Here is a 16,962-nt window from a genome sequence, read left to right as displayed (position 1 = left end):
ACATATCCACTTAAGAATTCTTCCTACCGGTACCCATTTACCTCACCTGGGTTAGTGCAGCACATCGTGGATCAGTTTCTTGCTGGAATTAAATTACGCCATGGCTGGGACCTGAACCCACGACCCTCTGCACATCAAAGTCCGAGTACTTCCACTGGGCTGAAGGAAACGCTCCACAACATCACTCACTCACGATTTCTGTTTGTATTTTACTATATGAAATATGCAAATATTTTGAACATCTCGTCACATATTTCTTGAAAAATGAAATATTATATACATGTATCCTTGATTCATTAACACCATTGTCATGAAAGAAATATTATTTTGCATACATCCTTTTCATAAAATTAACTGCAGGAAAGCATAAACCCATTGAAGATACAGTACATCAAACAATTAATACACAATGTGAACCCATCAATGCATGATTTTTCTGATAAAGGCAATATTTGTTGGAGAGATTCAATGGTCTTAAACTCAGAAAACTTTCATGTAGTGATGGTCTCATGGTCCACACATGAAAATGACTGCTGTATAAAAAGAAATATTTTCATGGTATTTTTTAATGGTTTCTTTTTCTAACACCTTGATTTTTTGGGGGTGCCTATTTTTCCCCAAGAGTAATTTGTACAAGGACTGGCATTACTCTCATGTGACCAGTCCTAAAGAAGCTTCTTATAACTCAAGTCAATAAACTTCTGAGCCATGAGTTTTAAGGACACTGCACCACTCAGTCAGAGCTACCTGATCTTCTTGTCACAACTGTATATTTAATTGTCTCCATACTTTTCAAAGAACTTTTAATTTCCTACATTTGAAATGTACATGGCCCACACATAGTAACTTTTATTGGATCACACCAAGCCCCTATTGAACACGCAAGTCATCAAACCAGCAAAGGATATCTGCTATTTTCTACATCATCCGTCACATTCCTGATACTCTGTTGGACCCTCGACCTCTGCTGGTCCAGCTCCTGCTCAATTTGGTCTAACTGAACAAGTTCTGATTTCAATTCTTCTACCCTTTCTGTGGCTTCCTTTGTATTGCTACCTGGTCCACCTCCCCTGCACAAAGAAATAAAGACATCGATTGAAAGATGAAAGAAAAAGAAAATCCATATTTTATTGTTCGAAATAGACATGAAATGAAATACCCTGAAAATTTGCTTTGCCCAATTGATCGGGGGCCCGGCAACTAAAAATCATATGATATGCACTGTGTTATGTAAACATCTTAACTAAATGTCAGAGACCAACCAGAATAAGAAAATAATAATAATTTGAATTAAAAACAAACAGGAATTACTGATATTGGGAAATAATAGCATTTCAGGTAATGTACATGAAAAAAAACATCTCAAACAAAATAAAAACAATTAAAATTACTTACTTCCATTGAATACTGTTCTTTGATTTCTTCTCTATTAATCCAATTCCTTCAAGGACATTTGTGATGTCATATATTCTCCTCTTCTGTCGAACTGCTAATGTGTCAGCCGCCTGAGTGTACGAAAACAAAATTAATGGAAGCATTATTGATTGCTGAAAAGAAATATATAACTCTGGGAAAACATTGTTTTTAAAATGCATATTGAATTTTTTTATCCATCAAAATTATGCTTCAGTTATGAAGGAGTCAAGGTGATGGTAGCTTGAGCTAAAGCCGGGGTAATCATAGCAGCGCTTTGTATCCTCAGGCAAAGGCACTTTATAAATACAGCTATTATACTATAGATAATGGTCTAAAAAGTTTTGTCAGATGACACCTAAAAGTCACAGTTTTGTTCATTGATCTTTTTGCTCCAGGGTGTAAATGTAAATGAGGCTTGTGCCAGAAATGAAAGAAATAGACACATAAGTAGCAGTCTGAATTGAGTACTCTCTATCAATATGAAATGCTCTTTGCAAACATGTACAAAAGTTCAATATTTAAATTCTGTATATGATTGAATCAAGGGAATGTGTAATGTCTTTTCCTATTAAAGTGAAAACTTGATGAGATGTTGTACTTGGAGTACAAAACAGAAGAAATTATCAAATTAACATGCCAGTCATGTAACCAAGAGTCTGAATTGGACACTTCATTGTATCAATAACAGATGCCCAAAGAGCATTTTTTCCAGAATATTCATATTTCCTTATCTTCTTTACTTTTATTTAGAGTCATACTCAGTCCCAATAAAAAGGCTGATACTGTAGTCACAAATCCATGGATCCTAATTTTCAGTCTGTTTTCTGATTTCACCTATACCCAGCAAGACCTCAACCCTCACAAGGGTAATTACACAATACTAACCTTCTACTGAGCAAAAGCATTTTACATTGTAGGCCTACATACATGTAGGATACAAACAATCATGAACAGATGAAAGAGTATTCATGTCCATTTTGGTGCAAATCATTTTTCAAAGCATATCCAGGTGGGTGTTTCATAAAGCTGTCCGTAAGATAAGAATGACTTTATGCATGACTGGGGATCCTTTCTTGTGCCAAATGATATCCCTGTATGATTGATATGACCTAAGGACATGTTCCAGCCGTGCGTAAAGTTGTGCGTAACTTTACGCACAGCTTTATGAAACACCAACCTGGAGGAAAAATTCAGTGTTCAGTCAAGCATGAAATGCGTTTTGAACAGTGCATGGAATCAACCCAAAGTATTTTTGCAACATGTGAATTACCAATAAAAAACAAAGATTCAGGGCAAAACATTGCCATTTGTTGATACATGTATACCGGTGCAAAGTTTGAAAGCTGTGTAAATTAATTATGTACTTGAGTGCAATACTGCCATTGGCTAAACTTATACAGATGCACATTGCATAAAAGTGCTAACGTCCTCACCTTTATTTAACAATCCATTCTTGATACGAATTGACTGGAATCATTCTTTTTTAGTATACCCCCCCCCCCCGGAAATTATTATATTCAGTGATTGGATTTGGATATTGAAAGCTACAAAGATTATGTACTCACTAAAAATTTAATTTCACTCAATACATAAAAGTGGTTTTATAATACATGTATTCTGATTGGGCGTCTGATAAAATAGACTGAAAAAAAACCCACTTTAAACGAAATTCTTAAACGTTTCACTGTCCTATGAAATTTTGCACAAAAATGAGGGCTGGAGGAAATTTAAGTTTCTAGGGGTATTTTTTAAAACCCCCAAAAAGAAAAATTATTCTGTGTGAATGTGGACACGTGAAATGAAACAATTCAAACTTCTATATAAATATTATTATTACACAGCTCAGTGAGTATACAGGACCTTTTCTGTACCTAAAATACAAATACCACGGCCCCTCTTTGGCGACGATATAACAAAGCTTGATGGACAAAAGCTTTGCATGAAAAAGAATGTCATACATTGCCTAGGATGATAGTAGGTGAAGGTTGAATTGCTACATGCACCACATACTGTGATTTAGATTTTGTTTTATTGTGACAATTCAAAAATTCTTTGAACAATAAGGTAGATAATCACTACATCTACATGTAGTTTCACATTTGTGAAGCACTACTCCCATACCCGGTAAAATTTGGAGATCAATGAGACGAAATGTTAGCCTTGTTCAGATACACTGAGATATATCACCCCACTTTATGTTAATCAATACACATACATGTGACATGCTTCAAGTCTTTAAAATCATCTAAAGTTGCACAGAAAACTAATCATAAATGAGCCTTGCCTTAGTATATGATGTACATGTAATGAGTTTATCAGTGAAACCTGTGCAAATTGTGAAAAAAAAAATTAAAAGAGCACCACTTTTTAAAGAATCTAATTGGATAATAGCTTACTGTCAAATTGCAACAAAAAATGTGTATTGACGCCTAGTACCCCTTTGACTCTGTACACAATATGTTGCTCTGCTTCAACGTAATTATTTTCTGAATGAGGTTTTACACATAGAGATCAAGGTTGAAAAGAAACTGATCCAATAAAAAAAAACTGTACAACAAATTGTCATGAGGCATTATGTCCTGGGCCAATCTTAAAAAGAGTTACGATTGATCCAATCAATTGTAACTCAATGGAAATCCATTAGTGTCATTATTTTTTCTACAGAAAATTTGCACAATGTCCTTTGTATGCAAAGAAAAGCGCAGTGAATTTTCAAGAAAACAATGAATGCATGAATATACATCACAGCTAGAATAAAATTTGAACAAACATGCAAAATAGATGTTGACATTGCTGGCCGTCCATAGTTGCAAATGATTGGATCAATCGTAACTCTTTGTAAGATGGGGGCCCAGGTCTTTCATTCCACCCTGCTCATGAATTACACTACTTTCCTTTGTATCTGGTGCACCTTGTAACTTAGCAGGATTTCACCCCCAAAATAAATAAATAAATATACAAACAAAATAAAAAAAATCAATATTTTAACAAACAAAACAAAATCAATATTTAATAAAAAAATACAAAAAATAAACAAATGAAATCATTTTTTTAATAATATCAATGAAAAAATATTGAAGCTCAAAATAGAAACAGGGAAATTCTAAGCCTGTGTACTTTTTAACCTCTAGGCACTTACATGTTTAGTTTTGGTCATAAGTGAAACCGGATACGAAACTTGGATTGACCATTTATTGTACATCAATCAATTTATCAATTGATCACTGGACAAACTTTAATTAAAGCAATGCTACTGCAAGCTTTAATTTGGCAAGCATATTTGCTATTCTTTGTTTGAAAGCAGACATACAATCATGTCAGCAATGTATACAAATACAGTGCCACTGCTTACTGAATGTATTCTACATTGTACACACTAACTCGTGGTACATACATGTCGGCCTAAGCTAACTCATTGTGATTTTATTTTTTCTACTCATATTTCACAAGAAACCCAAAGTTCAAACTGCCTTCACATTACATGTATGTCACTGACTACAAAACTCACCCTGCAATAAAATTACAGGGATGCCAGTTAGTTTTTTTTCTGACTGGGCCTGAAAACAAGTGGAACGCCCCTGGCAGTCTCGCCTGCATTACCCGATTCAATATAGCAGCAGTGCTGACTTTGAAAACAGCTACTGAATTCACAAAAGTGCAACACCACTAAGTTTAAACAACTTGTATAGACCTTGTTGCTATTATATTTTGCAAATTGACTTTTAAAAAATATGCTATACAAAGTATACATGTGTATGTGGTAAAATATAAATTGTCCTATTATTGTAAAAATGAAATGATTGAAAGAGAATAAAATTGCATTGTTCCCATGTTGTGTGGACTTTTTTCTGTGATCTACAGATACATAAAGGAAATAAATTACGCTTGTAACAAACTCAGACACAAAACAACTATTCTTCCTGCCCCCCCCCCCTCGAATCCAGAAACCTAGAGTATGCAGATCCCAAATCCAGTTGTTGGGGTTTTTTCTCTTTCTCTGTTGCAAAATACTGCAGCAGGAGAATAATATCCTTTGGTCAGTGGAAATTATTATTAATTAGTTTTTTCAGTAGAAACATATTTTTAATTAGGCATAGTCAAAGGGAAGGGGTATACATGGTTTAACCAATTCCATTCTTAAACAAGTGGAATGCCTCTGGCCGTCTCATCTGCATCACGCGGTTCAATATAGCAGCAGTGCTGACTTTGAATACTACTCTAACTCGCACAAGATGTTCAGTGATACATGGTTACTCTTATGTCCACTTTTTATGAACTAGACCAATAAACTTACAGAGATATGATGGTTATTCAACAAAAAACCCCAACATGGCCAAAGTTTGTTGACCTTACATGACCTTTGACCTTGATCATGTGACCTGAAACTCGAACAGGATGTTCAGTGATACTTGATTACTCTTATGTACAAGTTTCATGAATCAGATCCATAAACTTTTAAAGTTATGATGGTAATTCAACAGATACACCCAATTCGGCCAAAGTTCATTGACCTTTGACCTTGGTCATGTGACCTGAAACGCGCACAGGATGTTCAGTGATACTTGATTACTCTAATGTCCAAGTTTAATGAACTAGACCAATAAACTTTCAAAGTTATGATGGTAATTCAACAGATACCCCCCGATTCGGCCAAAGTTCATTGACCCTAAATGACCTTTGACCTTAATCATGAGACCTGAAACTTGCACAAAATTTTCAGTGATGCTTGATTACTATTATGTCCAAGTTTCATGAATCAGATCCATAAACTTTCAAAGTTAAGATGGGAATTCAACAGATATCCCCAATTCGGCCAAAGTTCATTGACCCTAAATGACCTTTGACCTTGGTCATGTGACGTGAAACTCATGCAGGATGTTTAGTGATACTTGATTTACCTTATGTCCAAGTTTCATGAACTAGGTCCATATATTTTCTAAGTTATGATGACATTTCAAAAACTTAACCTCAGGTTAAGATTTCGATGTTGAATCCTCCAACATGGTCTAAGTTCATTGACCCTAAATGACCTTTGACCTTGGTCATGTGACATGAAACTCTAATAGGATGTTCAGTAATACTTGATTAACCTTATGGCCAAGTTTTATTAACTAGGTCCATATACTTTCTAAGTTATGACATCATTTCAAAAACTTAACCTCAGGTTAAGATTTGATGTTGACGCCGCCGCCGTCGGAAAAGCGGCGCCTATAGTCTCACTTTGCTTCGCAGGTGAGACAAAAAGTAGGAAATAGTGCAAAAGTTATATTTGTAAAAAAAATATTGCAAGAAAATTCCTTCCCCATATCTGACAAAAATCAGAAAAATCAACATTTCATACCAATGAAATGCCCTCCCAATGTATTTACTTTCTAAAAAAGTGGTTTAAGAAGTCAAACATAAACAATAAAGAAATTATCTGTCTATTTTAGCTAGAAAAGACAGAGCTTTAAAAGAAACCAAGTATCAACACACAAATGCACATGTGGGACTGTAATGTACTCATCTATATATGTTTTGTGTGTATTGCTACATTTGAAACTCAATTTTTCTTTTTTGTAAAAAATAGACAGTGATTTCCTGTTTCAAAAAATGGTCTTTTTCATTTCTGAAAATCTGTTATTCCGTTTCAACTTGATCTAACAATGGATATTCTGTTCTGTCACTGAAAATATACACAGCATTTTGCAAAGGTGAATTCCATGAATTTTTACATGAAAAGTATAAAAACAGAACAGACTTTTACTGGTAAGATGGAAAATCACTGTCCCTACAAAAGAGAAATGATAATTCCTCCTTTTAATGCTTGCAAATGACCAGGGGTGGTATTTTGAGATCCTTTTTATCTCAGATAAAATAAAATATTTTATATCCGTTAAAATCAGTGAGATAAAATACCCTTAAAATCTCTCCGAATTGGTATTCTGAGAAAAATTTTATCTTCATTTTATCTCTGTAAGACACACCTACTTTTTAATCAATATCCAATTAGAAACGCGCTTTTATAGCTCTCTCGTGTCACTCAACCAATTGAAATCCATTCCGCCAGGTGTGACAAAGGGGTGAGATTGCGTCAATTTATTGACTTCAAATACGCTTGCACTATACGCTTGCGCGTCTTTACAGAGTTTTCTTTTTAATAAAAGGGACAACACTCTCATCTTTTTTTCGAAGTCTATATCGCATGTTTTCAAGCATAATTACAAAGACAGTATTAGTCAAGACAAGTCTTATTAAATACTTCCTGATTGTACAGGAATAACGTTAAGGTGTTATTCTCAATAAATATCTACTTTTTCTTCATTTTCATGTCAACATTTTGGGTTAATTCACCTAGAAATATTGGTGAAATCAACGTCGCGGAGATAAAATAGCCCCTACCCTCTTTTAAGTTTATTTTATCTTTTTCTTCAAATTAACTTGAGCACGAGCATGTCATCCACGTTGCAATGGCCAGATACGCGATGGGTATGTCTACGCAGGCATTGTTCTGTTGCGTATCATCTAAATTTACACAAGATAAAATTTATACGCAATATAAAGTTGCAAATTTTATCTAAGAGATAAAATGTCATCTCAGAATACCAATTTCATTTTAAGAGATAAAATAAAATATTTTAAAGATAAAATGATCTCAGAATACCGCCCCAGGGTACACCAGATTTCAGCAGTATGGACTGTAGAAAGGCATTTTAATGGTGTAAAATGTGACCTTTACACAGATTTTCAAAGTTCTGTGGAAGATTTCTATGAAGCAGGATTTTGTATCACAGCTCGATTGCTAAGGCTGCTACATGTATATTGCAATTGGCTTTGCGTATGCTATAGGCCTACATATAGGCAGCCAGATAGCTATTTTAGCGGTACTGTTATGACTGTATGCAAACTTTTTGTGTGTGTGTAGATCCAAGAAAAAGGTGCAAGACATTCTGGCTTGCAATTTGAATTGTGGAAAGTTGATAAAATGCGGGCAAAATCGGGAGAAAAATTGCGCTAATTTCAAAATGATTGGTTGCCCGAATGGGGGCACCAAAACTTGTCATTTTTTCAATAATGTTGCCCAGGGTAAATTTCTGATGGCCCTGAGTCACCACTTATGTTGAGCCCTGCCATAGGAATTGTACATCATGCTGCGCACTGGGGGCAGGGCTACCGCAGACTGGGGAATGCTATCATGGCCTGAAATCATGGTCAATCTTGACCACTGCTATTGCCATCAGTCAATGTTTATAACAAAGGGAAGTACCATTAGTCCTTTTAATGTTTTTATATTATATGGATGGATTAAAATAGTTTTTGCAAAATAGTTACAGGGTAGAAAAAAATTTAAGTGGCTGCATACTGGCGCAATTACTCTAAAATCTAGTCCAAAGTCGCGTGAAATTAGTCTAAAAAATTGTGCAAGACTTTTAAAAAAAAATTATTAACTGTCACAGTAAGAGATTTTTCTAAATGCAAACTTATCACATGAAATGTTGAGGGGTGTACACAAACATATTTGAGGACAAAAATCCAATTTTAAAGTGTTTTCTAAAGAATGAATAATACAAAAATAGCTTCAATTTGGTTCCATATCTTGGAAAGTCCCATTTCATTTCTTACAAAGAGTCTTTTCATTTGTAGAACTGAATATCAAGCTGCGAAAAAATTTATAACTACATTCAGGAGCGCACCAGCACATTGGGGGCTATCATCCCATTTTTAGGTGTGCAATGTCCATATGTATGTACTTTTTGTAATAAGATTTACATCCGCAAAATATGCCTCATTCTTTTTTAATTAAAACTTTAGTGAAATAATGTTCAGTATTGTACCTTTCTTAAACAGCTAAACCCAAGTTTATCAATAAAATACTTTCAAAGAATTTTTAACTAAAACTTTATTTTGAAAATCTCATTTTTATGGTCCCATAGATTACTTAAGTGGTGGTATAAATAGGGACAGTGATTTCCCGTTTCAAAAAATTGCCTTTTCCGTTTCAGAAAATCTTAAATTCCGTTTCGGCATGTCAGAAAACAGAAATTCTGTGATTTTCCATTTGAAATGCCACTTTCCGTTTCAAAAGGCCATTTCCGTGAATTCCGTCCGTTTTCCGCGATCGCAGAAAATAACTGTCCCTATATAAAGGGGAACCCCATGTCTGCACAGCTAACAATTTAACATATACCTCGGGCAACCATAATTGAAAAATGCTAAGTTTTGGTGACCCGCATTGGGCAACCAATAATTCTTAAAGTAGTGCAATTTTCTCCCAATTTTTTACACATTTTTATCAACTTTCTACAGTTCAAAATGCAAGCCAGATCGTCATGAGAATACATACCGATATAGAATACAGTAGCTACATGTACAGTATATCCAGCCAGCTGGTGCAGGCGAGCATAGCATATCATAAGCTGAATGAAGCCATTGCAAGTTTGTTTTTTTTTGCAACTATATAGCAGCCTACAGATGAGGGGAGCTACAACACGAAATGTTGCTAAGAAATCTTCCACAGAATTTTGAAATCTAAATCAAAGTCACATTTAACGCCAATAAAATGCCCTTCTACAGAGAATGAAACCATTAAAACAAGATAGCTTGTGTGAAAACAGAAAAATCAAAGAAACAGATCAACGAAAGTTTGAGAAAAATCGGACAAATAATGAGAAAGTTATGAGCATTTGAATATTGCGATCACTAATGCTATGGAGATAGCAAATTGGCAATGCGACAAATATGTGTGATGTCACTTGTGAACAACTCTCCCCATTACTTTAATATATATTTCACTTGAATTGCCTCTTTTATCACATCTATCCATAAATCATGTGTCTTTTTACATGAGGGCATGTAATACATATTTTTTAAGAATAAATTATGGATAGAGTTTGTATCATCATAAGAAAAAGCAAAAAGAGACATTTTGAGGGTATTCTGTAGTCCACCAAAGGGAAAGTTGTTCATCAGTGACATCACACATCCTTGTCGCATTGCCAATGTGAGGATCTCCATAGTATTAGTGATTGCAATATTCAAATGCTCATAACTTTCTCAATATTTGTCCGATTTTTCTCAAAATTTCTTCATTGTTATTCTTTGATTTTTATGTTTCTACACAAGCCTACATGTATTTGTTCCAAAGGTTTCATTCCCTTTTAAAAAGACCGAATTTTAAATGAATACACACAAAAACCCATAGGTGAGTACATTATAATCCCACATGTGCATTTGTATGTGTGTTGATACAAAGTTTCTTTCAAAGCTGTGTCTTTTCTTAGATCCAAAATTAAACAGATAATTTCTTTCTTTATTGTTTATAAATGACTTCTCAAACCACTCTTGAGAAAGTAGATATTTTGGGAAGGCATTCCATTAAAATGAAATGTGGATTTTTCTGACATTTTGGCAAATATAGGAAGGAATTTTCTCACACTTTTTTCCAGAATATAACTTTTGCCGTTCCCTTATCGTTATTTTTTCTCCCACATTTTTGACAGTGTTTAAGCTGTTTATACCCGGCCTGCCCATCGACTTTGCCTGATTAGAGAATATGTTGCTGACAAAAGTAATAAATACAAACTACCGTATAAGATATGTAAATTGAAATGCCCCATTCCCAAAAGGCAAGTGAAAATTATTTGCTCAGGACTTTTAATTGTATTCCAGTCAGAATAGACTTTTAAGATGTTAAAAAATATTTGGCTTATTAATATTTCCCCTTTCACCCATTTTTGTTTACATTCTGTTTTATTTTTCTTTCATGTTCATCGTTTGTTTTCTCTTTTTTTCCTATCTTTTTCTTTCTTTTCTGTTCTTTGTTTTTATCTTTCTTCATTTCTTTTATTTTTTTTCATTTCTTTTCTTTATTATTTTTTTCTTTTTGTATTATATTTTTTTTAATTGTTTTTGTCTCCACCTTTTATGCATTGTTCTAATTTTTTCTATGATTTTCTCCTGCTATTATGCTGCAAGACAGAGAAAAAACAAAAAATAAACTGGATTTGGGCCTGCATACTCTAGGTTTTGGAATTTAAAGAGGAAGGGAAAATTATACGAAGGTTTTGGTTGCCGAACGGACCACCACCATAACAAGTTAATGTGGAGCCTTGCCTATATTACCACAGAAAAATCTTAACACTTTTTTCAAACATTTTTCCGGGTGAAAATCTCTGAAATGTCCCATAAATGTGAGGTGCGCGATATCTTGGACTTTCACACACTAGCATGAACTGAATGAGGTCAAGGTTTGTCAGGCGCTAAATACAGTGGCACTGACACTGTGCGGTGGCTCCTAACACAACGGACCCAAGCTCCAAGTCTGAGTTCCAGCAGTAGAGGCACTGGTCCAAAACAAGGATATCCTCATAAACCAAGATAAAATATGTCTTGATAAATTGAGATGGTCCTAGTTTATGCCTATTATGGGGACAGTTTTTTTTTCACTCACCCATGCAGGACATAGACAACAATTACGGGCATACAGCATGCTAAAAATAAATTCAGTCACCTCAATTAACCATCCATTTTTCATGACTTGCCGTCTTCGAATAATCTTGTTATGAAACCTGTGTATGATGGGGGGACCTAAAGCTACGCACTTTGTTTACAAGCGATGTATAATATGCCAATTTTTATATTTGAACAAATCATCTTTTACTAATTTGTGGCAAATATTCTAAAGATCCTTAACCAAAAAGAAAATATCACAAAACTCACTAATACGAAAATCCCGTCGTGTTTTCCGAATACCTCTTAAATTCGCCGCCCGATGTAGAAGGGGTCCTAAAGCTACGCACCGATTTATCATGCAAAAAAATAATATTTCCTGTGCCTCAATTTTTAAAATTTGCTCAAATTATGATAGGATAATATGAAATTAAATCGAATGTAACTCCAAAATTCTAAACAATTGTGGGTTTTCTCTGCATTTAGAGATTTACTGCAGTCCATGTAGAAAAAATTGAAAAGGAATCGTTCGTCACACTGCAGTCACAGTTCCACACACAGAGTGCGCATTTGCCATTAAAAACTGCATGCGCGATGAGTGGTGCGTAGCTTTAGGACCCCCGACCATACTAATCTTTGAGTAGCGCATAGCGCACTTGACAGGTGAATAAACTTTCCTAAATTTCTTGTGTGGAGATATCTTTGTAAACTGAGAGTGAGACAGAACGGCCAAATCGTGGTTTTGGGAACCACTCGTCGATTTGTATACATGCACTTGTGTACAAAGACAGTGAATGGAGGTGGAAATAGGGAACCGTGCGTGCGACTGAATAAAGCACTGCTGTATGAGCTGATGAAGTGAACGGTGGTTCCCAATAATCACGATAACGCCAACGGTCCCTGCAAACTGGGATAGTCTAATCTAAGCCTGAGTCGAATCGATTTTAAAATCGGTGTTCGATCGATGTCATCGAACACCGGTGCAGATTTTGCAAAATCGGTGCATCGAAAAAAAAAAAAATACGTCGGCCGGCCGATTCGTTTGGTTTACACAATCAATCATCAAAATATCAGTAACGTCCAACTTTACTACTACTTACTTGATTTCTATTGCCCCCAAAATGAAACCGAATGAGTAATTATGATGCTATTCACCATTAATTTGAAGTTTATTTCGATCATAGTTCGAGTCTTACTCGTCTGCTCGTGCCGAGATAATTTATGCACGATGAATTCATGAATGGAAGTCATGGCCATCGATCGTGCATGCGCAGTACTGTTCTTTAATCAAACCAGAAAATGGCCGGAAATTGCTTTCATGAACAATATTAAAATCATGACCATAGAACATTATTTAATCGTAATATTTAACAATAATTTGCATATGATAATCATTAATATGAATTTAGAGCTTGATGTGAAACGTTTGTATTTCGTTTCAATTTTCAATGGCGGACATCTCATGACGATCGACTTGACTTCTTGAGTCGAGCTAGTGCACTTGTCTAAAAAAAATAATCATCACGTCAGGATTGATTCTCGAACATTGTCTACATGCAAAAACTCTGTTCAAGTTCGTAATATCACCATATAATAACATTTTACATGACAAAACAGAGAAAATTGCGTTTGATATTTTTTCCCATCAATTTGAATTAATTTGAAGCTAGTTTGTGCCCAACTTTGGGCTCTGATTTCATGAATGGGAAAATATGTCATACGTCATCAAAAAGGCATGCGCATTGTGCTTATTTTCTCGGAGCTTGGAGGAGACGTCCAGAGATGGAATAACAATAGAAATAATCCCAGTATTATTTCTTCCATATGCAGGGCGCGACAAACCCGCTTGCCCGATTGCCCGGGGCAAGTGAAAATGACGTGCGGGCAAGCACCTCTCAAAGTCAATTGCCCGATCGGGCAAGTGGTTGCTGCGTCTTTTTTTCTGTACCGTACCTCGTTTTTCCATAAATCATCCAAAATCCACACTCAAAAATCATGAATAAGCCTTAAAAATAGGAGTAGCGCCGTTTCAAATTCCGAAATTGCGTTATTTTTTCTGTACCACGTATTTCCATACATGGTACGGTGTGGTACCAGTTATGAAAAAAATCAACGCAATGGCCGGGAAAAAGTTGAATGTAGTATAGGGGTCCGTTATGACTACCACCATGTGCAATTTCTAATGCACATTTTCCATCTTCCGATATCACAATTCTGTGATAAAATAATTAGAACTACACAGGAAATAAATCACAGAGTCTAGTAACTTCGCATTGGTGAGTTGTCATGTCATTCGGCTTTGCTTTTCAAAACGGCCTATTAACATCCAAAATAACTTGCCGTATTTGTTAATTATAACTTAAAATTCATTTGTTTCCCTTTTTGAGGGGATGAGGTAAATATCAGACAATAAATCATCAAACAAAGCTCCATCTATTTTACAAGGCCGGCGGGAGGCTCACAAACGTGCGCATACTAGCTAGCCAGTCTGAGCTCTGTCTCTCTGCCAGAGCTCTGGGGGACAATTCGCTCAGTAAAGGCCACAATGATGGTGATTTTCTGTTTCAGACAGAGTTTACATTTCGGGTATATTATTCAAAACTTCCAATAAAGTTTGATGATTTCTTCATTGTCATGTATATTTAAGTTATTAATGAATACATTCTCACCAAATTTAGACTCCCCCATAGAGAAATGCAATTTTCGTGGAAGTCTGCGTTTTCAAAGAACTTCAGGAAAAGTTAGGGTATGTGGGGCCTTTATTACACGGCCGAGTACAGGTTATTGTACTGGAATAGGCGAAGTAGAAATTACCGGTAGATATTGAATTCATTTATATCAAAGTTCAACTCACAGTCACACCCACACAAACACACCCTCGCACACACACACACACACCCAAGATTCTAAGCATAGTGAAAAAAAATACTTAAAAATCATACAATATTAAACAATGTTACTATAATTCATTAATAAGTAAACAGGTATTATTTAAAAAATCGGGCAAGCAGTTTTTTCTATCGGGCAAGCAAATTTTTTCATCACTTGCCCAACAGGGCAAGTGACGAAAAAAAAATTTGTAGAGGCCTGCATATGAACATAACATACTTTGCTGACATCGTCAATATTCTTAGTATGACCATAAAATCTTGTTAAATCGTAATAATTTAGATGAATTTAGGGCTCGATTCGAAACATTCGTATTTATTTTGATCGCATGCTCAATTGCGTCTAAAAAACTGGATTGTCATTATCAGGATTAATTCTCGAACATCGTCAAAACTCATATTCCACAATCTTTCCTCACAATCGTTATATCAGCATTGAATAGCAATTCAAATGACCATCCAGAGAAAATTACGTATTTATTCCCATAAATTTATTTGGAGCTCATTTTGGATCCAACTACACAATCTCAGGCAAGTTACAGCGCTCTCCGTTGATTGCACTTGTTTGCTGGCGCTGACGTCAAGCACGCCTATCGTTTCAGGAGAGTGAGTGTACGGAGCTGCGGACGGGGCTGGTGAATGGACTGCGAATGCTAGTCGACCGAAAATCATTCGGATCGACTCTGCATCATTCATGTCTTTATTATTGTTTCATTTTAAAGTTATATGTTGTCATCTGCAAATATCATTGTTGAAGATATTTTGGGAAGAATTCTGCTTTGGTCCCCGGTCTTTTTTGTGTGTTTTGTGATCATGGTCCATGGAAAATACAAACGAACTTTGCTCTGTCATCTGCTGTCACCGGCCAACGCCAGCGCATACCGTCAGTGCGTAGTGCATATGCAAAGCGCATCGCATCGATATCGACGCAAAAACATAAGACTAAATTTTCCCCGCCTTCAATATTCGATGCATCGATGTTCGATCGAATTAGAGCTGTCGAACACCGGTTTTCAAAATAATCGATATGACTCAGGCTTAGTCTAATCCCAATTTTCTGACCAGCCTCGAATGTTGACGTTACTGTCCAGGCCATGTCCATGAATGATTCATGAATTCCAAATTCCAGGACCCAGAAAAACTAATTATTTTGCTTAACCTTCCATTGCATTTTTTGACTGACCATTCCACTTTCCAGGAAAAGCTCGGACTAGAGGATCTACATTTTTCATTCTGCTTTCATTGATCAATGTCAATAATTCCTGGCTCATTATTCCTATTCATTAATTCAACATTTTCACGCCATTTATTGACAGTGTTAATGCATGCAGTGCATGCGCTGAGCTGCGTGTCTATTCTCCTCTATTTATCCACACTCGACTCTCGTGCATGCTATACCCTGAATCACGGGAAATGGACAGCTACAGCACGATCGCGAACTATTTCGACTCCCCTCCCGGATTATTATGGTCTGAAACGGAGCTAAAATGGCACCCTTCACAAACACTAATAACACTGACATTCATTTTCTTACTTGTTTAAGATCTAATACTCCATCTGGTGCTTCTTGAAGTAGGCCAACGAATTTCGTAGTGAGCAAACCAAGGCTTTTTTCATGTCTACTTAGTGGCGTTTCAACGAGGGTAGCCATGCTTTCTCGCGAGGACCGTTATTATTATTCGAAGATCGTGGCTATTGTACGACGTTGTCTCATTACGGAACAGTAGAGGGCAATATAGAAAATAAATTCGGCCACGGGAGCGTCATGTGTCGTCAGGGTGACGGCGAAGCAGGGTGACGAGGTGACGAACTAGAAGTTCTCATCTTACATTTCTTTCCCTGTTTTCTTGCTTTCCAAGGTGCTCTGAGGGAGTCACATCCCGATAAAGTGCTAGCTTATCTTCTAAGTATCCTATCAATTACTCATCTTGTTTTTAGACTAGTTCCTCTTAATATAATATATGTTTAATTTCACCATGTTTTTACTAAGTGCCATAGCAAATCTGTTAATGGATATGCCTTTTTAATGCCAAATATGTTTCAATGCATTCTAATTTGGTTACATTTTACAAGTAACATGGAGAAAATGGTATAACATATCTTAGGGATAAATTGGTGAATCTACACTTGAATATCTTTTAGTTTTTACATAAAACATTTCAAAGGATTCTCTATGGAAATACTAAGTGTGCCAGATGTGTCAACTTGTTTTGCCTTCATTTGATTCACA

At 35.7% G+C, this 16,962-nt stretch overlaps 1 protein-coding gene across 3 annotated transcripts in view; it reads right to left on the bottom strand.

Annotated features, from left to right (window-relative positions):
* Positions 1–16,427, bottom strand: part of LOC121407470 (transcription factor E2F5-like) — a 28,630-nt gene extending 12,203 nt beyond the window's left edge. Inside the window, exons 1-3 of one of the 3 annotated variants that reach the window (XM_041598557.1) lie at positions 16,267–16,427; positions 1,396–1,505; positions 909–1,070 (exon numbers count right to left, since the gene is read on the bottom strand). In XM_041598557.1, coding sequence (XP_041454491.1) covers positions 909–1,070; positions 1,396–1,505; positions 16,267–16,383 — 389 coding nt within the window. In that variant the 5' untranslated portion in view covers positions 16,384–16,427. The remainder of the gene's footprint in view (positions 1–908; positions 1,071–1,395; positions 1,506–16,266) is intronic. The other 2 variants (XM_041598556.1, XM_041598558.1) reach the window with 2 other exon arrangements.
* Positions 16,428–16,962: the final 535 nt, after the last annotated feature.

The sequence above is a fragment of the Lytechinus variegatus genome, chromosome 2, assembly GCF_018143015.1.
Source record: "Lytechinus variegatus isolate NC3 chromosome 2, Lvar_3.0, whole genome shotgun sequence".
NCBI lineage: Eukaryota > Metazoa > Echinodermata > Echinoidea > Temnopleuroida > Toxopneustidae > Lytechinus > Lytechinus variegatus.
The sequence above is the reverse complement of the archived record's forward strand: the minus strand, read 5'-3'. Positions and strand labels throughout refer to the sequence as shown.